The sequence below is a fragment of the Aphelocoma coerulescens genome, chromosome 1A (genome assembly GCF_041296385.1).
Source record: "Aphelocoma coerulescens isolate FSJ_1873_10779 chromosome 1A, UR_Acoe_1.0, whole genome shotgun sequence".
Classification (NCBI taxonomy): Eukaryota; Metazoa; Chordata; class Aves; order Passeriformes; family Corvidae; genus Aphelocoma; species Aphelocoma coerulescens.
This window is the reverse complement of record NC_091014.1, coordinates 64328477-64350307: the sequence shown is the minus strand read 5'-3', so window position 1 is coordinate 64350307 and position 21831 is coordinate 64328477. Positions and strand designations below refer to the sequence as shown.

General features: G+C 46.0%; 2 protein-coding genes across 3 annotated transcripts; one reads left to right on the top strand and one right to left on the bottom strand.

The window, feature by feature from the left end:
• Window positions 1–225: 225 nt before the first annotated feature.
• Window positions 226–9416, top strand: LOC138104239 (killer cell lectin-like receptor subfamily F member 1). The gene is made up of 7 exons (XM_069003249.1): window positions 226–377; window positions 4049–4126; window positions 5238–5336; window positions 5971–6111; window positions 6484–6635; window positions 7088–7200; window positions 7813–9416. Exons 1-7 carry the CDS (start codon window positions 296–298, stop codon window positions 7943–7945), a joined length of 798 nt encoding a protein of 265 aa, XP_068859350.1. The 5' UTR covers window positions 226–295; the 3' UTR covers window positions 7946–9416.
• A 693-nt stretch (window positions 9417–10109) lies between these two features.
• LOC138104238 (C-type lectin domain family 2 member B-like) lies at window positions 10110–21416 on the bottom strand. 2 transcript variants are annotated; one of them, XM_069003248.1, is made up of 5 exons: window positions 15902–16306; window positions 15077–15160; window positions 14094–14278; window positions 13293–13393; window positions 10110–11662 (listed from the first exon to the last, which is right to left on the bottom strand). In XM_069003248.1, the coding sequence occupies exons 1-5, from the start codon at window positions 15960–15962 to the stop codon at window positions 11545–11547; spliced, it is 549 nt and encodes a 182-aa protein (XP_068859349.1). In that variant the 5' UTR covers window positions 15963–16306; the 3' UTR covers window positions 10110–11544. The 2 variants fall into 2 exon arrangements, with proteins under 2 accessions (XP_068859349.1, XP_068859348.1); XM_069003247.1 differs by lacking the exons at window positions 13293–13393; window positions 14094–14278; window positions 15902–16306 and adding an exon at window positions 20279–21416.
• Window positions 21417–21831: the final 415 nt, after the last annotated feature.

The following is a 21831-nucleotide window of genomic DNA, read 5'->3' as shown; positions in this document are numbered from 1 at the left end:
TAAGTCCATTTTTGGGCTTTGACCAACAAGTTTTTTTTCTATTAGTAAAAATGATGGGTTTTAATCTTCATTTTCTCCTGTATTCTGAAGGGCAAGAAGAGACAGAATGGTGGCTGAAAACACCATTGAAGCTGCTCTGAAAGAGGTAACTTAGTGACTTCCTTTGTTGTGTTTCTCAGCCTTCGTCAGAGCCATAGCACGGTGTGTAACTGCTCTGGAGGCAGGAAAAGCTGACAGGATGCAAATGACTGCATTAAAGCTGCTCTTTCCATAGCTCTGAGGGACAGGCTCACAGATGGCAGGGGATGTCACCTACGCGGCCGTGGCGATGCTGCCGAGGGAAAGGCTGCACACTCCCTCTGGGACATCAAACCCAGGTAAAACATCTTGAGCACGCACTGCTGGCTCTCTTGTGCTCTCTCTCTTTCTCTCTCACCTTTTGAATTGGGTAAAACTAGAAGAATGCCATAAAACACTGTATGGGAAGGGTGAGAAGTTGGAAACAGTGGATGAGATCCTCACCGTACAAATCAGCCAAGCTGCTCCCAAATCAGAACAGCCGAGGAGCAGCAGCTCAGGTCTGGTCCCAGGCTTTAAGTAACAGAACGAGAAAGAAAAAGTGTTTCTTGTTTGACTAAAGAGCATAATATTTCTTTTTAAATGACTCATGATCAAGACAATGCTCCACTGAATTACTACCTAGCCCACAAATCAGATAAATGTTTATGTTCATGGAAAAGGAGTAGTAAATTAATCAGTAAATCAGAAGACTAGTGGCAGTCAAAAGTGCAATCGCTGTCACTGAAGGAAGTACTGAATGACTCCTAAAAACTTCCTTCTCTTTCTCTTTAATTTTCCAGTGGTGATTTTCCAGAACCAAATTATCAATCTGTGATCACTTCATGTATTTGTAAAAAAACCCCAAAGGATTAAGCCAATATTAAGGGTGAGATGATTTAAACTAAATTTTCTGAAGAAGTAACATTTCTAATACTTGGAAAAAAAATGTAATTCATTCATGAAAGCTTTTGGACAAAATCCTGGATCACAGCTAATGTGAATGAGAGCTTCTCCTTATGAGCAAATAGGAAATGCTTGTGGCATCAGACTAAGGGTATTTTCATGCTTTCGTTAGTAATTAATCCCTTAAGGAAACAACATTGTGTAATGAGCATTTTTAGATGTTCTACTTACAATGGAGATTAATAATGATGATGATGCTCTGAATACATCCACTTAAATGACAGAAAATAATATCTTTTCTATATTTTTACAAGGCTGGTATCCAAAAGATAAAAATGATTTCACTTTATTATATATCTGACATGAAATGCTACCTTAGACTGTGTGTTCATGCACCCATGGATGTTGTTTGCACTGCTGTAACCTGTGCAACACAAAGAAAGCTTGCCTGGAATTTTAGCCAGTATCCAAAGTGATAAAATTTATTTGTGAAGGGAGATGGACATCAAATCTTGATTAGAAGACATCCAAAACTATTCCTTGATCATGCTGCCTAAAGGAAAGGCTCAATTTTGGACAGGACAGTTCCAATGAAATTTATCATTAACATCTGGATGGTTCTTATTAATTTTTTGTTGAACTGATTTTAACTCTTGATATTTTCCCACATGGAGCTACTGGCCATGGTAATTAAGTGATTTCTCAATGCTCTTTCGTCTTTAAATACTTAACTTCTCAAAATTGCTTGTCATTTTTGTGGATGTTCTTCTGTTCATACTCCAGTGCTTCCATCTCCTTTAAAAAATGGGCACCAGAGATTCACACAGTATTTCTACGTGTCTTTGTTATGGTGTCTCACTTGTACAGGGACCAAAATCTCTTAAATAATCTTTTCCTCGCTGTTTATAGCTCCCAGTCTCCCCCACTCTTATGTCTGATTATACTCAAATACGTTTTGTTTGATTGGGCTTGAACTTACAGGTGGACTTCAGCTGTCACTCGGGGGCTCTGAATAACAGGTACGAGGGGATTCTTGGATGCTCTGCCAGAGTGTGTTGAGGAGCATTTAGTAATGGCACTATCTGTGCACAGGCTTTGGTAGGTGCAGGTGCTATTACTGTGCATGTGCTTCGAAACAGGTGTTCAAAAGTAGAAAAGGGTTCCCAAATCCCAGCAAGGATAAATACCACCTGGGAATCCATTTTCCAGTGACAGTTTTTGTGTCCTGGTTCCCTCACAGATAATTTGAGAGTTGCCTGATTATGAATCATGAGTGGCTACACAGAGCTTTCCTTAGGAGAAGAACAAACTAAGGAGAGTTCAAGTCCATCACCAAACTAACCCACAAGTAGTTGTAGCCTGATATTGGTTGTGCCCTTAACTTCTTGTTCTCCTCCTTATCCTCCTGAGCTGCTCCAGGTGTTGACCAGGTCTACCTGGAGCCTCTCCAGCTTCCCCCAGATCCCTGGATGGGCCACCCCACATTTGGACACAACATTCCCTCGTGGACAACCCCCAAGGAGCACTCCCAGTCTGCACATTCACCAAGCAGAAGCTTCCAATAAGCAGAGATGTTTTTCTGCACCTGACAGCAGGCACAGAGAAGTGACATGAAATTTCAGTTTTAGTGACTGACAGAGATCTCCACCTTGTTGTTGAATTAGGTGAGGGTGCGAAAGCATCCGGCACAATGAAGATTATGTGGTAGTTTAAAGCCCCCTGCTGACTTCTGAGGACATTCCAATAATCATGTGCCCATACACACTGTAATAGAAGGAATAATTTTGTTTAAATATTCAGGTTGCACGGATAATTTTTTTTCTTACAGACTTAGAGATATTCTTTAAAGGAATAAATGTTCATTTGAGAGACAAATTATTTCACAACCCTAGCAGACTGTCTAAAGTACATGTTTTAGAAGTGCCTCCATATATAGGGCTAGTGGATCTAACAGTTTAAAAGTCCTGAGTGGTTTTGGAAAATTATTTGCATTCTAAGAAGAAAAACTTTTAGGGCACTTGATTTGAGTACAATTAAATGTAATTTGAAATTTTTCTGTAGCTCATTAAACTAATAAATTGAAATAAAGCAAACAACCACTTTATTAGGTCAGATTCTCTAAAGCATAAACTGTCTCCCCTATATGAATAACCCTCATTTGCCAATCAGGTTCTCAGGGTTTTTTTTTTTTTACTGTAAAACCTCTCCAAACTTCAGCAATTCTCATATGAAATGCCTCATTTTAGCTTAATGAGACTCTCTTCTTCTGCCAAGTTTTTCCCTGATCAGTGAAATTTAATTCAACAGTTCTTTTTAAAAGCCCCAGTGGTCACAAACCAAGGCGGTAGCCCAGATGCTTATTCGTGATACAGATGGATAAAATCTCCCCATTTATGGAACCAAAAGCAGTGTCCCAAAGGTCCAAACATCTTCCATAACACTAACCAGTAGCTCTGCAAAATACTCAGGTAAATGATACTGAAAACATGTTCAGAAAGAAACCACGTGCTTTTAACCCACACCGTGTGATTTTAATGCCATTTTTGGTTTTGTTTTGGCAACGTGCTTCTGGAAAAGGATGTCTTCAATCATCAGGTCCACTCCTCTGCTGCTACAGGCACCACCTGAAATATCCTGGGATAAACACTCACAAGTCAGGAATGGCCCCAGGAATTACCTTACTGCAGCAGCATTTCTCTGAGTGCTGGTTTTCCTTTTGGCATCTCTCTGCCCTACAAAGCAGTCACGGCTCTGGTGCCCCTCCAGCCCCTGTGGTACCTTCTGAGATGGCTTAGCAACAGCTGAGATGCTTGCCATGGATGGTATCTAGGTCTTTCCCATCCTTCCACCTGTTTGCCTGCCTCCTGCTCCAGCCACACAGCACCCAACAGTTCGAAGCTTATGGAGGAGGCTTTTCCTGCCTGACAGCAAAATCATCATCTTGCCTGTCATTGCCTAGGAAAAGGAAAATGCTGAACGAGCAGCCCTGGAAACATACACCCCTTTTCATACAGACTCAGCCTTTATTTTCCTCCCCTTGGTGATTTGCACAGCCACAAATGTCAGCGTTTCCCTCTCCCTACAGGAAACACGATCACATATGCTGAGCTGCATGTGAAGCCACAGCCCCAAGGGAACAGCAGAGCAGAGACTTCCGCACCTGGTACTGTGCAGTTTTGTTTGGTTACTAATTATAGATGCAGTTTTTCCTATTGCCCAACAGTGAAACCTGTTATCAAGAGCCTTTACTTGCACTCTCTCAATGAAGGACTGATCTATCATTTCATCTGCTGCTTTTTTTCTGGTGCCTTCTCAGATTACACACTTTCCTTTAAAAAATAATATTGAGAGACGTTTTAAAAATAATTTCTAATTACCTTTGTGCCCTACATGAAAATGTAGTAAAGCAAAGTAAAATTCCATGGCTTTTTTACGAACCCTCCTGTAACTGTCTCTGAAGGAAGAGCCCCAGGGACACATTTGGCTTTGGAAGCAGGTAATGCCCAGGTCTCTATGTGCCATTAGTGCCCTGGCGATTGTCACCTTCCCTGCACCGAAGGACCTGCCTGCCAGGGAAAGGGAGCATTACACCAGATAACTCAGGCAGCCAGAGGATGGAGCAGTTGCTCATCTCATGCAGACAAGATCCGGGAAACAGAGGTTGTAATGGTGCAAGTCCGTGTCTTGCGGAACTGGCACTTTAACCCCAAATTTCGTCGGGTTCTGCGGCTTCCTGAGGGTTTCACTCTGACACAGGGTGAATGCCAAACAGATGGAGAGATGCTTGGTTTGATGTACTTCCCTGTTCCAGGCGGTGTCAGTATGGGGCTTTTTTTCCTGGGCATTTAGGGGAGGTATCTGAGCTGTGGGACGGGCATCTGATGCTTGGGAGCAGAGAGGAGGAACACCCCGCAGCCATCCCTGACACCACAGCCCGTCCCTGACAGACACCACAGCCATCCCCGATACTTTCCCTGAATTGCTCTGAAAGGTCCTGCAGGGGGTGTGTGGGTGGGTGGGAGGAGGCAATGCTGCAGAAGAAGAACTCAAAGGATAAAAAGCAAATTCTTAGAAAATCACTTGCTCTATGTGACCAAATATTTTGATTTCACTTCCACGTATGCAAAATGGACGCAGATTTTTAGTAAGTAAAATGTCATTGCACCCTTCTGACAGCAGACTGATTTTAGGCAGATGATTTCTCTGTTGTTTCCCCAGTGTTAATTTTAACAGTGCCGGGACCTTAAGCTGCTCTCCCTCCTGCCTCCCTCCAGGCTGCCGGCAGAGGTGCTCAGCCTGGTTCTACGTGGCACTGGTCCTGGGTGTCCTCATGCTCATCTTGCTGGGAGTCGTGGTCATACAAGCCAAGCAATGTGAGTAGATCCTACCTCCTGCTTCATCCCTTCATTGCAGACATGGTTAAACCTCTGAAAGAGCTGAGAGAAAATTTCCCTGGTCCCTCATTAAAAGGTGTCAATTTATACAAAAATACAGGAAATGAGAGTCTGTGTACGAGGTCTTGGAATGACAGGGCAAGGGGGAATGGCTTCACACTGACAGAGAGCAGGTTTAGATTGGATATGAGGAAGAAATTCTTCCCTGTGAGGGTGCTGAGGCCCTGGCACAGGTTGCCCAGAGAAGCTGTGGCTGCTCCATCCCTGGAAGTGTCCAAGGCCAGGCTGGATGGGGCTTGGAGCAACCTGGGATAGTGGCAGGTGTCCCAGCCCATGGCAGGGGGTGGAACTGGATGATCTTTAAGAACCTTTCCAAGCCAGGCCATTCCATGAACATCTTCTCAGCAGGGCTTTGCTCACTGAGCTTTACTCACTGAGTTTGCTCATAACTGTGTCTGTACCGGGCAACCTTCACAGAGACATCCTCACATTCACAGTACAGCTCTGGGTACAAAGGCTGCATTTCCTTATCCTTCTTGTTAACCACGATCTCTCTCTCTCTCTCTCTCTTTTTTTTTTTTTTTTTTTTTTTTTTTACTTTGGGCTGTTCAAGTTTCAAAGGGCAGAGCAGGAAAATCAGAAAGTTTGCCCCAGTATGGTCTGAACAGCAACAGCAGTGACATTTCTTCAGAGAGGACCGTCTCAGCAGCACTCCTGAAACGGCTCATGGAGGAGCTGTGTGAAGATGGACAGGGTGAGGCACATTAGTCCTTTCCAGCATGGAGGATGTGTGATGTCCACAGTTCTGTTGTCTCTGTTCCCATTTCTCTGACACCCTGCAGTTTATGGGAACTCACTGGTGCTAGCCAGGAAGTGTGATGTTCCTGCAGAGCAGTGATAACAGAAACTAAACTAACATTTTAATCATAATAGTCTTGCTCCTCTTTTGGTATAAAGTTTCCAGTACTTCTGTTACATTTTTTTCTGCTAGGAGCTGCTGTCAGAAATGCCATATATTGTAGATCCTCCTCTTGTCCTGGAAAACACTTTCCCAATAATGGTTCATAAACAGGGGGAGGAATTCCATTCATGGTAGGAGCTAAAGGTTCCTTCTGTCCACCCACAGGGACAGCATGCAAGCTGTGTCCCCCTGGGTGGCAGCTGCACAGGGGCAGATGTTACTTCTTCTCTGAGGAGACCAGGAGCTGGAAGGACAGCCAGAAAAACTGCCTGGCCAGGAAATCCCAGCTGCTTGTCATTGAGGATGAAATTGAGATGGTGAGTCTTGCAGCACAAGTGCAAGTGTGTCACAGGCCACAGGCAAACATTTCTCCAAGGGAAAATGGCCTGGATGTCAAGTGTACACATAGACAAGCAAGAGCCCCACCAGGGAGAGCATCTGACTCTCCCTGCACAGGAGCTGGGTTTGGGAATGTCAGCAGAGTAGAGCTGAAGAGGAGAAGCACAAGAGGTGCCAAGTGTGGAAGCCAGAGTAGTTTCGAGTGGGAAGAGGAAATGCTGGGGACTTTCCACCGGTTTCCAGCACATGGCTCTGGGAAGAGAGGAGCCTGGTCATGTATATGGGCTGATGTAAGGGGCTGCTCTGCCATGGCTGCATCACTGTCCTTGCCCTCCATGAGGGAACAAAAGCTGTGCATGAGGCAGGACAGTGAGCTGGGCACAGCAGGAAAGATCTTCCGTCAGGTAACATCCTTCTGATTGCTCCACAGGAATTTATAGACAACAAAGAGAAAGATACCAAATATATCTGGATTGGCTTGAACAGTGAAGACATGGAGAAAAAATGGAGTTCAGTGGAAGATCACAGAGTAAAAGAAAATAGGTGATGATTTGTGGGGGGAGGATATCTTTGGGAAAAGCAAAGTGTGGTATCCCTGCTTGGAAATACAACTCTGAATCTGAGCTAATTACCCAAAGCACAGCTCTAACCCTGCAGCCTCAGGCACATATTCAGAGTCATTCCATGGCCAGTTCCAGGTCAACAGGTTCCTGCTGGGTACTTTTGGAAACTGTTTTCTGCCTCTAGGACCAATCACAGCCACAGCTCATGTACTTATTAATGCAGAGACATTATGACACACTTCTGCTGAAATCCCTGCCAACAAACTCTCTCACTTTACAGACCATGTGCCTCTGTTAAAGGTGATGCCTGTCACACAGCATGGGCTGGGATCTGTGCAGCTTTCTTCAGCATTGTGGCTGCATGGGGAGGATCCTTATCCTTGTAACAATCCCAAGCATCCATCCCTCAGGAGCCAGCAGTCCCTGCTGGGGGTGCCCATCCCATCCCTGCACGGCTGCTGTGCTTCAAGGGGGTGATCGAGTGAACATCACACGCCCCCCTTACTCAGAGCACCACCAGGATTTTTAACCAGTGATGAGTTTAAATCTGAGTTTAAAGCTGACAACTGCATTCCTTCTGGTCTCTCAGCAGGACAGCTCTAAAAGGAATCGAGGCTGACAAGAACTGTCCTGTTTACAGAAGGAAAAACGTGATCCAGGCAGACAACTGCCAGACGTTAAAGGAGTGGATCTGTAAGAAGAACGCAACTTTGCTGGTGCTCTGAGCTACATTTCCAGAACACAGGCAGAGCTTCTTGTCAGAAGACTCGTTTTGCTCATAAACCAACTTGTGATGTAAACAAATTTTATCAGACTTGCAGGGAAATTTGCACTTTGCTGTGCTGTGCTCCCGAAGAAGTTAGAAGACAGGTCCTGCAACAGGGCTGCAAGCTGGCACATGTGGATTTGGGGGTGCTGAGCCTTCACACGGACAGACTGTGGCAGCAGCTGTCTCAGGAAAGGGCACAGGAGAAGAGATACTCCTGAGGAGGAGCACTGTGCACATGATCTGTGTGATGTGCAGGAATTATGGCCCCTGTGGGGAATGAAGGCGATGATGGGCCCACTGCTGTCACCCCTGCCTCAGGCAGCTGCTGAGCTGAGGACTTCTTATTTTGGTTTCAGGAGTTTTGTGTTTTCTGAAGTTTGTGGTTTTGTTTTGTTTTTTTTCCCCTGGGATCTAATTGTGACTCACAGAAGCCACGTGAGGGCTGGAAAAAAATGCATTTATTGGACAATGTCTTATTCAAAGCTGCTGCACAGCTACTGGGTGTAGACAGCAGACCAGGCATGGAGTGACTTGTAACACTCGTGGTTTATGTGCTGATTGCTCCCATCCTCTTCTGATGCTGAACCTTGGAATCTGGAGGGATTAACTAGGGAAGGGGCTTGGACTGTAAGACAACATTGCAGTGCAAGGAAATAAAGTTGATAACCTTCCTCTCCACCTATATTTCGTCCCTCTACATTTTAAGTTCTAATGTGGAACCCCAGTTATGGTATGATGAGGTACCAAAGCCAAAGACTGATGAAATTAATGCTTGTGAGTGCACTCAGTAAATGCATTGCTTAGGCATTGAAGTGTCATGAATAAATGCTATTTCTGGGTCTGGAATACAAAAATGCTAAGAGCAGTCTGACCTAGTGCCTTTGTTAGATTCAGATATTTGAAAAGAATGAAGAAATGTCATGAATTGAAGGTGCTACTCTAACAAAAATGGCACAGAGTGGAATTTAAGTCCTTATAGCAATGACAAAGAGAAACAAGTCTAACATGGCTTTTGAGATGTAGAGCCTTTAAGCTCATTTTTGCTGTGATACGCACAAATAAAGGCAGCTGCAGTTTCAGAGAGATGTTTTTACAAACTTGCACATGCCTGGGGAGGGTTAATGTCCAGCACTTTGGGGTTGCAGATTAAAAAGTGAGCTGTACCCTCAGATACTTCCCTTCAAACAACAACAACAAAAGTCCAAACACAGATTTACCCCATAGAATGCAGCATCAGCAGCTCAAGACTCATATGAGAAACTGCTGTTATATAAGAGGAAACAACAACAACAAAAATCCCCCAAACTCAGCACAGCACGTGAGGGGAGGAGGATTGATTTGTTCACTCTAGACAGAGAAGCAAAGAAAAGGAAGGAGTCTGAAATGAGTAAGATAACCATCTATACCTATAAAATACATGCTTTATAGAGAGATAAGTTCTCACTGCTGAGAAATTCTAACTTCAGCATCACTTACTCACAGTACACCCTTCCCCATGCAGAAGAGTTGACAATTGCTGGTTTTATGGCAGATCTTTCTTGATTCGTGCTGAATTTAACAAGAAAAGCAAACTCCCGCATGCTGCTTCTCTCAAATTAGTTGTGGTGTTTAGGTTTTAACAATATTCATGAAACATCTGCTATTTGGGCCTTCTCGCTATTATTCATGTAATTAAACAAGTTTTTTGCAGGGCCCTACTGAAGCTCTTACCTACAATTTAGGCAGTCACTGATTTAAAAAGAAAAAAGAAATTACCATTGTAGTACCTTATCAAACCCCACTCAGGGTAAAGCACGTTGGCAGAGTTTGCAGCTTGACCCTTCTTTTCTTAACATCACAGAAGAAGATGTTCCTTGCATCCCTGAGGAGTCAGATTCCTGAAGAGCTTTCACTGTAATCTTTTGTTAAAAGTCTGACATATTATGAAGTGTTAGAAAGGGAAATGCATTATTTTTTTTATCAAATGTCCTGTTTCATGTCAGCCCTAACGTTATGATTAAAGATTTTTTTCATATTCAAAACCTGAATATTTTACTTCAGATTGGGTTTTTTTCACCCAAATGGTACCTGAGATGAAAAATACTTTTAGTGTCCCAATATTAAGATACAAACCACTGTAATTCAGGGGCTCTGTAAAGATATTTATTAAGTATCTTTCAGGACTATTGCACATACCGTATCCTTCAGAACCGGGTTAATTTAAAAACATTGCAGAATAACACCTCCCCCCAATATATAAATTAATACATAGTTAGGCTTTTCATACTGTAGAGTGCTGTTACTGTGCCTATAAAGAATACAAGCAATTAAGAAAAGTGCAACCCAGCAAAATTAGTGATTATATTTAAATAAACAGCTGAAAGTCACAAGCTGCTGACAATATCCACGTGCATGGTCCTTCTACAGTCAAGTCCTTCTGTCACAGAAGATAATGAAGGTGAATTTCCTATTCTTCCTTCCCTAGAAACTTGATAGGTATATTCCTTCCAAGAAAATTTGCTTCCTCTGGGTCAAATGACACTTTTAATCTTTGGATAACCTGCTAGACATGAGTGGGACTCAGACAATCAGAGGGATTGTGCCCTAATTCTCTTCAGGCTCGCAGCAATTCAGCTGTGCTGGAGTTGCACTGAAAATGTCACCCACACAAGGAAACACTGATTGTCCATCTGGAAATGTCCCCCTTGCTCAGAAGCCTCACACTGTGTCAGGCACAGGGCACGAGGAAAACACAGAGAAACATCCCTTGCTGATAATTCTCTCATTCCCTTCTCCTGATTTTGCCTCCTTGCACTGAGGACTATTTCTGCCTTTACACATTAATGTCTGCAGCTTCAGTACCACTCCTCCAGTTCCAACTCTTCTCCCCCCATCAGTGCAAATGTGCAGGTAAATAAATATTCTTATCTACTGTGACCATTTTTTGGCTAAAGAAAGTGCTGTGAGGATAACTTCAGGTGCAGTGCAGCTACATACATTAGCTTGACAGCATTAGAACTGGGATTTAACGAGATTAATGTAACATAACATTAACAAAACATGGAATACAATGCAGGGTGCATCCCATCAAATGGGGAGAGAGGAATTTGCTGTGATCCTGTCTAAAACAACAGTGTTCACTTCTGCATTACCCTGTATACATGAGGCACTGGCTGTCCTCCAGACAGACCCACTTCACCACCCATCCCTGCACACAGAGCCTGGTTAAAGGAAAAGCAAAACAAAAACCCCCAAGTGCACACCCAAAACCGAAAGGAAGAGCAGCTGCTCCAACAAGAGAAGAGTAAATGCTGATGACACAACAAAAAGAAACAACAGGCTGGGCAGTAGCTGGAAAAACGGGGCAAGGAAATGACTTATCAAGATGCTGAAGAGAGCCTTTTAAACGGTATCTTTAGAAATCAGAGGCTTCCTCTGGAGAATTCTGGCTACCAGAAAAGTCATTCACCTCAAGGTAGGAGCTGGGACACATTCCCAGGTCCCAAAGTATAGACATAGCCTCTCTAGGCATCATATCAGAGCTCTGAGTGCCAGGGGCGGTGGCTTTCCCGACCTTTATTGTGCTGAGTTGATATTCAAGCTACAGACCCACTTCCTGGTTAAGTAACATCCTGAGGCTGAGACTCCTTTGGACTCCAGATAGGCACAGTTTCCAGAGCCTTTTACTTCAAACCTGTCAGGGAGAAGGGAAGACAGGATTACTTGGACACCCATAATCAAATACTGCAACAGAGCAAAGGCAGCAATGGGCAGCTCAGGTTCTCTTTGAATAAAGCCTGATTTACCACAGGCAAGGTACCACAGAAGGATGATGTTTTGTGCCTTGAAGAGAACACCATGGAGATTGTCTTTTCCTAATGGGATCTTGTGCCCAGAATACAAAGTCCAGGACTTGTAGTACTCCTGTATCTTGTTTAGTGGTCACTAAATACAACCTTAGATTAGAGACTGAAACTGAGGTTTGCCCTTCTCAGGGATGCTGTGCCATCGAGATGAGCACCACCACCATGCATTTCCACATCCTCCTATACAGCTAAAAGGTTCCAGCAGAAGCTGTGAAGCAAATGCATCTCTCATTTCTCCCTTCCTCAGAACCCAACAGGCACCATGGTTGAGGGGGTGGGGGAAACAGGAGGCAAACCTCAGTTTCCACACCGTAGGTGTCCCTATGTAAGAGGTTAAGGGACTCCTTCAGCAACTCTGTTTTCAAACAAAGTGCTATAAAGTTCTGTGGATAGGCTGAGCAAACTGGAATGGTTTCTGGAAAAGCCAAGGAGCAAATCCCCACCAGTGTCATAACACCTGAGCTTAGACATCAAGGTGTTTGCCCCTCGCTTCAGGAGGGGCAGTTTGAGGCAAGCAGTGAGGCAGAAGTCTAAGAATGGGAAGAACCTCACTGAAAATGAAAGCATCAGTGGATGTTTGTGTTGCAGACAGGATAAAAGAGTGGGAAGGGCTGCAGTTTTCCATCTGAGATACCCACGTGCTCCTCAACTCTCACATTAAATGCGTTTGTCAGATCAAGACCTCAGGGCTCGGGGATGAAGTGAATATAGTCACACATCACCAGTAATGTCACAGACTTAAAAGTATTTAAATTTTCCACTTTTTAAGGTAATTTCAGACTTGTGAAATCTCAGTGCTTCTTCCTATCACTGGTAAATCTGCCAACTCCTGCCAGCAGCTGCTCCAGGACAAGCTGCAGCAGCCTCTGAGGAGATGGGACAGCTGCCAGGGAGAGGAACAAACTGCCCCACACCTGGCACTGGTGGCACAGAACACAGGACCCTGGCCACAGAGCAGCTCATGCAACATAAATTCACAGCTTCCTTTCCCTCCAGCAGCCTCTTTCGGAGTAACATTCTATAAAAATGAAAACATGTCTTAGCAGTCTCCCAAATCTCTTTGCTATGAACCTCACACAGGTTACATGCAGGTTGACACTTTTACAAAATATATTCTATAATGAGGAATTTGTGTTACTGTAATCTTCCCTTCCTCCCCCTCATTGCTTTGGTATCTTGGTGTCTCTTGGTTAAATTTCCACTTTGTCTCCTGTTTGTTACCATGAGCCTGCCTCATGTTGCTTCTCAACATTACAAATTTATCCCCTAGCTTTCATTTGCCACAGTTTTAACAATGCCATGTGAAATCTTCATTGCATTCCATACCCTCTCCATAATCATCCCTTCAACATAATTACAGATATTTCCTACAAGTCACTGTCCATTTCTGTATTATTTATCTTGTCTTATTCCCCTATAATCGAGTATCACCAGAAAAATCCCTCCACATCAACTTACAGTTCATTGTCTAATGCTTTTCCATTTACCCAAAAGAACTCTTCATTTCTTTTATAGAGTCCGATCCATGGGTCTTGCTTTGTTATTCTCATCATAAAGCTCTGTAGGAATAAACCCACATGAGAAAAGAAGTTCTGCATGTTCAGTCCAGCTATCAAAATACAAAGCCCTTGATCCAGGGCAAAAGCAAAAGTGAAAGGACAATCTAGCCTTTCCTGCAGACGAAACAATATTAAAACCTAAATATACAGAGGCTGGTGACTGGGATAGGGTTGACTGACCTAGGGAGAGACCATTCTAAAATATCAAGGTCTGCTATCAAGGTCTGGAACTGATACAGAAGAATATATTCTCCTAGGCCTTTGTGCAGAGTGGAATCTTTCCTAATATTGTGGTATAATATAGAAAAAAAATGCTCCAAGCTGCACTTTGGGTAACTCTCTCCTAACTCCAAAGGTCACAATTAACATATTTACCAACTTGTGTGTAATTAACCTATCTCAATATGAGAAAACAGTTGTTTAATTAAAGATAAATGAGATGCAACAGTGTTTACCCTGATAGATGCCTTTCATATGAGTACTTATAGCTGTGAGAAGCACCAAAGTCTCTTTGGACATTTTCTAAAACATCAACTGCTCAAACTGATGTTTTCAGGGAGCAGAGGAATGAAGTTTTCTGTAGGCTGTGACTCATTGTGGTCTTACATCAGCTTCCTAACTGTTCAGCTGAGGAGGCTGGAGAAACAGTTCCTTGGAAGTGAACTGCGGGGAAAACAGGATCCCCCTTTGGTTCCCTTACCAGTTCCTGATGATTTTCAATGACCAGGAGGGAAGCGCTGTGGGAGGAGCAGTGGCTCTGGCTGAAGTTCCAGGAGGCTTCGTTCTCTGAGAGGAAGTAACACTTCCTCTGGAAGTACAGCCAGCCTGTTGGACACAGGTCCAAGGGAGGACACACAGGAGAGTCTTTGGCCGAAGAAGAGTTTACTGGGAAAAGACAAACACCAATCTATCCATTTCTTCCAGCTGGAAAATGGTTTAGTTTGCTTTCTGACTGCATCATCTAAAATAATCTCAGTCTAGCCACAGCATTGTTACTTCTGCCCAGCAGAAATAATTATTGTAAACGAACAGTATATTCTGGATCCTGCACCCTTCTGCCTCTTGACATATCCTTAACAGGATGGCCAGGGACAGGTTGGTAGAAGTAGCTGAGAAGGTGATAATAAGGTATCCCCCAAAAACTCTTCTACAGCTTAAAAATTCCAACAACTGCAGTTTTTGCATATGTCACTTCCTCACAGCTGAATTAATAACTTTGTTTATTATAGTGTCATTTTGAAGGACTGCAGATTAATAGGACAATCTCCCAGCTGTTAATTTTTTTCTTGAACTTGGATTAAGGCCAACAGTGATGTTACAAACTTGATACCAAAAGTACACTAAGGCTAAACTGAGCCCTCCCTAACCCCACTGCAGCACATGGAGTCGTTTCTCCAGTGCTGGCCCACAATTTCAAACAACACAGAATCACAGAGTGGCTTGGGTTGAGAGTGACTTTAAAGATCGTTTTGTTCCACCCTGCTGCCATGGGCAGGGACAGACTCCACCAGACCAGTTTGCTCAGAGCCCCATCCAGCCTGGCCTTGGACACTGCCAGGGATGGGGCAGCCACAGCTTCTCTGGGCAGCCCGTGCCAGGACCTCACTGCCCTATGAGTATAGAACCCAAAACTCTGGTAATTTCTGTTGCTAATTATATTTTCTTTTAGAATTCCTTGCTTACCAAACTGAATACATGAAATCAAAATGACTGTAGCTGTAAGGACTCCGGCGACAGCTCGCCACAGCCAGATGTTTGAGAACAGACCTGAAAAAATAAATGTCAGGAATTAAAAAAACAAAACAAAACAAAAAACAAAACAAACAACAAAACAACAAATCAGAACCAACTGATACGAGAGTAGAGTCCAGGACCCACAGAGCTGTTCCAAAAAAAAAAAAGTAGCTCTCTGTGGAGCAGAGACATTTAGCTTATCTTCACAAAGCTACTCAACTAACAAGAACTCTGAGTTGCTGTAAATTTTAGTTACATCATCCAGAATTTAAAGTGATCAAAAGAGAAAGAAACGAGCATGGAAAAAATGACAGTGGACAGTGAGTTTGATATTGACCTGGTGCCTAAACGTGGCATGGATAAGAGAAATAAGAAAAGCCATCAGCTCTGGAGCCCAAAACTTCTGCTGAGAAACATCCAGCCTTATCCCACAGCCACCGCTTTTCAGAGTCTCCTTCTGTTCTCCTGTCCCTTCCAGGCCTTTGGAAGCACACACTGCCCTGCCGCTGCCCTGTTTGTATCCGGCTGTTCGGGCGGTAGCGGGCACGAGGTGTCCCGAGAGGCTCCAAAGGACAGTCCCGTCTCCTGGCAGTCGCTCCGCTGCCAGCACGGGGGGTTTCCAGGGGTGCGGCGGCTCCCGGGCGGCATCCCCGGCTCCCCATACCACGGGATGCGCTCCCGGGCCCGCACCGCCGCTCAGCCCCGGGCTCCGGAGAGCTGTCCCGCATGCTCCCCGCATCCCAGCGGTGTCCCCCGGTGTCCCCCGCCCGTCACCTCTGCTGTGGGCGGTGCCGCGCCCCGCGGAGCCCCCGCGCTCGCCGCCGCCGCTCCCCATGGGCGCGGAGCTCACGGGGCTGGAGCCGCCCGGCCGCCGACCGCAGCCGCTTCCGCCGCTGCCGGCCCCGAGATGCGCCGGCCCCTCAGGGCATGACACCGAGGGTGGACTCGGTGCTGATCGGGGCTTTGGGCCGGGAACAGTCACTCCACGACTCCGGAGAAATAGGAAATGGGGAGGGCTTTCAAGAAGTCGGCCTCCACAATATCTCGCTGGGGTCCTCTGGTATGAGCAAATTCCAGGAACTAACACAAAGACAGAAGGCTCTGGTTTGGTTTGTTTTTTTTCTGGTCGGTTTTTTTTTGTTTGTTTTGGGTTTATTTGTTTGTTGTGGAGGTTTTTTTTTTCAATCTTATTTATTTCATACTTATTTATTTTCTTCTTTTGTATGGAGGAGGAGAGTAAAATCAAGTATTTAAACGTTGATTACTTAAACCTCTTCGGAAAACCTGGCCAGTGATTTGCTTTACCTAGAAGAGCATAAAGCCTGATGATGCTGGCTTGCCAGCGGTGGGGATGAAGGTGTAATAGAAATGTGAGCATTGCTTGGAAGACAGGGCCATACACACCATACATTGCATCTGGTGGTTTTGCACAATAACTGCTGCACTTACAACAGATCTGGGCTGTGTTGCGTGTCCAAACAGCCTGAGGAACACGGCTCTCTCCAAGTCACCCTGTGGGCTCTGTGTGAGGCTGGGGAGGAATTCAGCAGTGGTTCATCCAAAATAAGCATCCTTCTGCACCTGGGGAGGAAACCTCAAACAGAAAACCATGGGAATGGGGGGTTACACTTTAAGCTTTCACTCCAGTCTCCAATCACTTTCATTGTCAAGGACTCGGAGCAGTGGTGAGTTGCTGAAAATATCTCCAGGTGTTTATATTTACAGCTTATAAAGAGCCATATAAACTTTATACTTCCATAAATATATTTCAAATTGCAGCTGATTTTAGCCTTTGCCTGCAGCAGGAGTTCATTTAAGCACTGAATTGGGAGAGCTGGACTGGTCAAAATTCCCAGGAAGGCATTGGGGAAGAAAAGGAAAGACAAAAGGGTGAAGAAGAATCTGAATGTTTTTTGTGACAAGGCTTAAGGCATGGTGGCTTCAGGGAGGTTAGGGAACTGGGGATTCCCAGGAGATGGAAGAAGTGATGGATCCAGAGAGCACAAGCTGGAGACTTTTCCAGCGCTTTTGCAAGGCATGAATCCAGAGGGGCAGAGGATGAGAGTGGGATGTGGAATTAGGGCAGCAGGGAGGTTCAGTACCTGTTTCATGCAGAGCATGTTTTACATACAAGGAGACAGTGGAACGTGAGTGTGTGCACAGCTGGTATTCTGAGAACAGCTTATTCAGCATTTATTCACTCTGCAGGGGTGCTTGAGCTCCTGCCATTCAGTCCTGCCTGTCACTGAGGTCAAAAATAGCACTGTGGCTTTTAACCACAGAGCATTCACAAGTGAGCACTCTCTTCATCCTCACCCATGAGTGCAGAAGGTAATTCTGACAGCTGCAGGAGATTCTCCAGGCTAGCAAAAAGCCCTGAGAAACCCTGTCACACCGCTGTGAATCATCTGATCCTCCAAAACTACTGTTATAAACCCCAGATGCTCGTAACTGAGATACTCACCTTCACTTTCCCTGATGTGTTTGGCTAAGAGGCCTCGAGACAATTCCTAAAATGGAAGCTGATAAACAAGATAGGAATTTCTTGAAGGCTAAAGGCAGAAATACCCTCCAAACTGAATCACTGGAAAACTACTTTAAAATACTGCCATGGTGTAGGGAGATAAACACAAACATTCTAAGTAAAAAACATGGCATTTTACAGGAGGGCTCTCATGGGACTGACTTGAAAAGTCACAGTTAGTTCCTGTGGTGCTGCCTCTTACTTGCTGCTACCCCAAATAATCTTTGATTACCTTTTATCACTCACCAATTGTAAAATCATGGAATGGTTTGGATTGGAATAGACTTTAAAGACTATCTAATTCCAATCCCTCTGCCATGGGCAGGGATGCTGTCCACAATCCCAGTTTGCTCCAAGCCCCATCAAGCCTGGCCTAGGACACTTCCAGGGATGGAGCAGCCACAGCTTCTCTGGGCAACCTGTGCTGACTGGGACCATGATACTGTGAAAAAGCAGCCAAGGAGGCAGATCAAGTGGTCACAATTAAAACCATTAATGGTTTTAAAGACTCTCTTTTTGGAGCAACCTGTGCCAGGGCCTTACTACCCCCTGAGTATAGAACTTTTTCCTGGTATCTGCTCTAAATCTTTTTAGTTCAAAACTTTCACTCTTGTGAACTTGTCACTATCTGCTCATGTAAAAAGTCACTCTCCCTCTTTTTTTATAATCTCCTTTTAGGCGCTGCAAGGCCACTATGAGGTCACCCCAAAGCCTTCCCTTCTCCAGGCTGAACAATCCCAATTCCCTCAGCCTTTCCTCACAGCAGAGCTGCTCCATCCCTCTGCTCCCCTTGGTGTCCCTGCTCTGGACTGGCTCCAGCAGCTCCCTGTCCTTCCTGTGGTGGGCCCAGGGCTGGATGCAGCCCTGCAGGGGGGTCTCAGCAGAGTGGGGCAGAGGGGCAGAATTCCCCCTCCCCTGCTGCCCACGCTGGGGGCTCAGCCCAGCTCAGGGGGTTCTGTCCCAGCGCACACAGCCAGGGCAGGGCCAGCTCTCACCCACAGCACCCCCGAGTCCTTCTGCCAGGGCTGCTCCCTCTGCTCATCCCCAGCCTGGATTGATCCCAGGGGTTGTCCTGACCCTAGTGCAGCACCAGCACTTGGTCTTGTTAAACCCTGTGAGATTCCCATGGGCCACTTCCCAAGAAAGAACAGAATTTCTCTATAGATAATTTGTGACTCACCACAGAGAAAACATCACACTTAGCACCTTGAAAAGTCACTCACCACTTCAAGCCTTTGCACCCACAAACCCAAAAGGGTTCCAGAAAGTCCAGTGGGTGTGCTAAAAAAGGACACACCCAGCCAGTGATTGCTGTGAGCTCTGCAACACAGTTGGTGCTACCTTTAGGCTGTTCTTTGTGTGTCCTGAAGCCTGCTTGCTGTTCTGACAGCAGATCTGAGTTGGCAGTGCATCCTCACTGAACTGCCCATTTGGCAGCGAGGTTCTTTTCTTTTGTTGATACCTTTGTCATTTAGAACCACATAAAATTGTTTGCATGTGCAACAGTGCATGAACTTCTTTTTTTACAAAAATTTCACTTGTCTCTGAAATGTCTGTTCATGCCTGTCTCTGCTTAGTTACTTCTATGCAACAGTTTATGGGCTTTGTAATGGTTTGAGGTGGGTTTCTTAAGAAAGGGTTTCTTGCCTTCATTCACTGTTTTCTCCAAAAAAAAAAAATCAAAATCCCTTGGTTGTGATTTTTGCCAAGATATTCAGAGCATTTTTTCCACCCAGTGTATCTGTAGAGGGATTCCTTATGGAACAAGGGCATATGATACCCCGGAAAGATTGGACAACCCAGGGTTGCTGAGGAAAAGCCCCTGAACAGGCCCCTGGCTGCAGGCAGCCCTGAGAGTCCTGGGCAAGGTTATGCACTGGTCGGCTCCCCTGCAGATTAGAGGCCGTCTAGAGGGACTGGGCGTGAATCTTTGCAAAAGTAGATAAAAGTTGGCATAGTTGAACAATAAAGGGAGAACGATGCTTAATCGTATCGGTGTACGTGTCATTTATCTGGCCAGCTCTGCGGACTTGGTCCCTAACACCTGGTGCCCGAGCAGGGACTCGAGTGATCTTACTGGCTTAAATGTGGTTTGTTTTCGCTTAAATGCGGTTTGTTTTCGCTTAAATGCGGTTCTCCTAAACGCGGCAAGACTCCGAATCATCGCACCGGCAGTGAGGAGCCTGGAGAGCTGGAGCGGGAGTGTCCCGGCAAAAAGCTGAGCGGTGCTGGAGACCGGAGCTCACGCGGCCGATGGAGCCCCGCAGGTAAGAAGCTATGGAATACGAGGCTGGCACTCGTCTCCTAGCCAGTATCCTCTCTAAGAGAGGCGAGACTGTAAAAGATTGAGATCTCTATGCCCTAATAACGGGGGCCCAGGAACAAGGGGTTTTGAAATGCACTTCGCTTTTGTTTTCGACCGAAGAGTGGTAGGAAGTTGGAAGCAGACTGTAGCTGTCCACAATTGAGGGTGGAAAGGAAGGTAAAGAAGCTAAAGCTCTGGGATTAACCTGGAGAGCTGTGACTAATACCCTCACAGAAATGAAAGCAGAGAGGAAGGTGGCCACGGCAGCCATGGAGGCGCTGCGGGGTGGCGGCCCCAGAGAAGAAAGAGGGGGGGGTCTCACGGAGCGGCGGCCGGAGGCCAGGGCGGAGTCCAGGGTTGCGCGATTCTTCGGGCTGACCGCGGGTCGGCCGATGAAGGGAACTTCAGCAGCCGGCGGAGAAGGAAGTTACCCCGCAGAAGCCTGAGGGAGAGCTGGTAGCAAAGGCGGAAGTAGAACCGGCTGACTCTGGGGGCGGGGCGCAGGCGAGCAGGGGGGAAACAAGCGGCCCTAGCTGCCGGCGGGAAACAGCAGCGCTCCACCCCCCTCTGCCGGACAGCGGATCCGCGTCTGACTGCGAAGCAGCCTCTGCGACTTTGTCGTCCGCAGAACCAGAGCCAGCCAGGGCTGCCGGGGGTCAGCCCCAAGAGGAGGAGAAGCACCGAGAGATGATGCATGAATTAATGAAGAAGCTTGCTGAATTGTCTACGCGTCCGGACGCGCTGGAGTCTAAGGCTTGCGAAACCACACCATCAGCACCGTGGCGTCCCATGGACCCACCGGTCAAGACGGCCACCAGAATTCCTCCATTCCCATTGGGAGAACCGGGCACAGGGCCTACGGCCCTTCCCTCCCAGCAAGAGGATGTGCAGCCATTGCCTCCATCAGCCCCGACAGCGAGGACTGATCCATTGCGAAGGAGATGGAACGGAGTTGTCCGTAATGCAAACACTGAAGGAGATTGGCAAGCTGTAGATGCCCTGGCCTGCCCTGTACTGATACAGGGGCACACCGCAAGGTGGGAGCCCCGTGACTAGAAGATCTTGCAGCAAACGAAGCAAACAGTCACCATGCACGGCCTCCGGTCCGAAGCTACACGGAGCATCCTGAAGTTTATCTTTACAGCAGATGTCCTGTGTCTGAATGATTGCGTCAGCATCGCACGGTTATTGTTGACCCCTTCACAGTTCCTGCTCTGAGAGCGAGCATGGAAGCAGCTAGCACAAGAAGAAGCTAGCAAACACCAAGGTGACACACAAGACCCACTGTATGCACTCCAAGCTGAGATGCTAACTGGGAGCGGGGCTTGTGGAGTGACGGTGACACAGCTGACCATGCCTGTGGAGTCATTCATCAGTTGTCACAGACTCTTGCCCACAAAGCCTTGTTGTCAGTACCTGAAAAGAAGAAGTCTCCCCCGTATGCAGCAGTCCGACAAGGTCAGTTCATTGACCGTCTGTCAGCAGCCTTGAAAGATTCAACTGAGCTCTCTGAAGACCTCCAGGAGCAAATGTTCCGGACCCTTGCCTTTGAAAATGCTAACAGCCAAACTAAGACAATTCTTGCCACGCTGCCCCAGGGAGCAGGATTAGACAAGATGCTCATGCGTGCTAGCCGTGCAGAGCAGTCATCTCAAACAGCTGCTTTTACTGCAACACTGCAGAATGTGCTGCTAACACAGGGACAAGTCATGGCCACAGCGCTGACGGGAGGGGCGCAAAGTAAAAAGGGGGCGAGGGCCACTGGCCCACCTCATGGTCCCCAGATGGGTGGAGTAGACTGTTTCCAGTGTGGTGAAGAGAGGCCTGCATAACCTTTGGGAGACAGATGACCCTATTGGAGATTGGCTTAAGGGT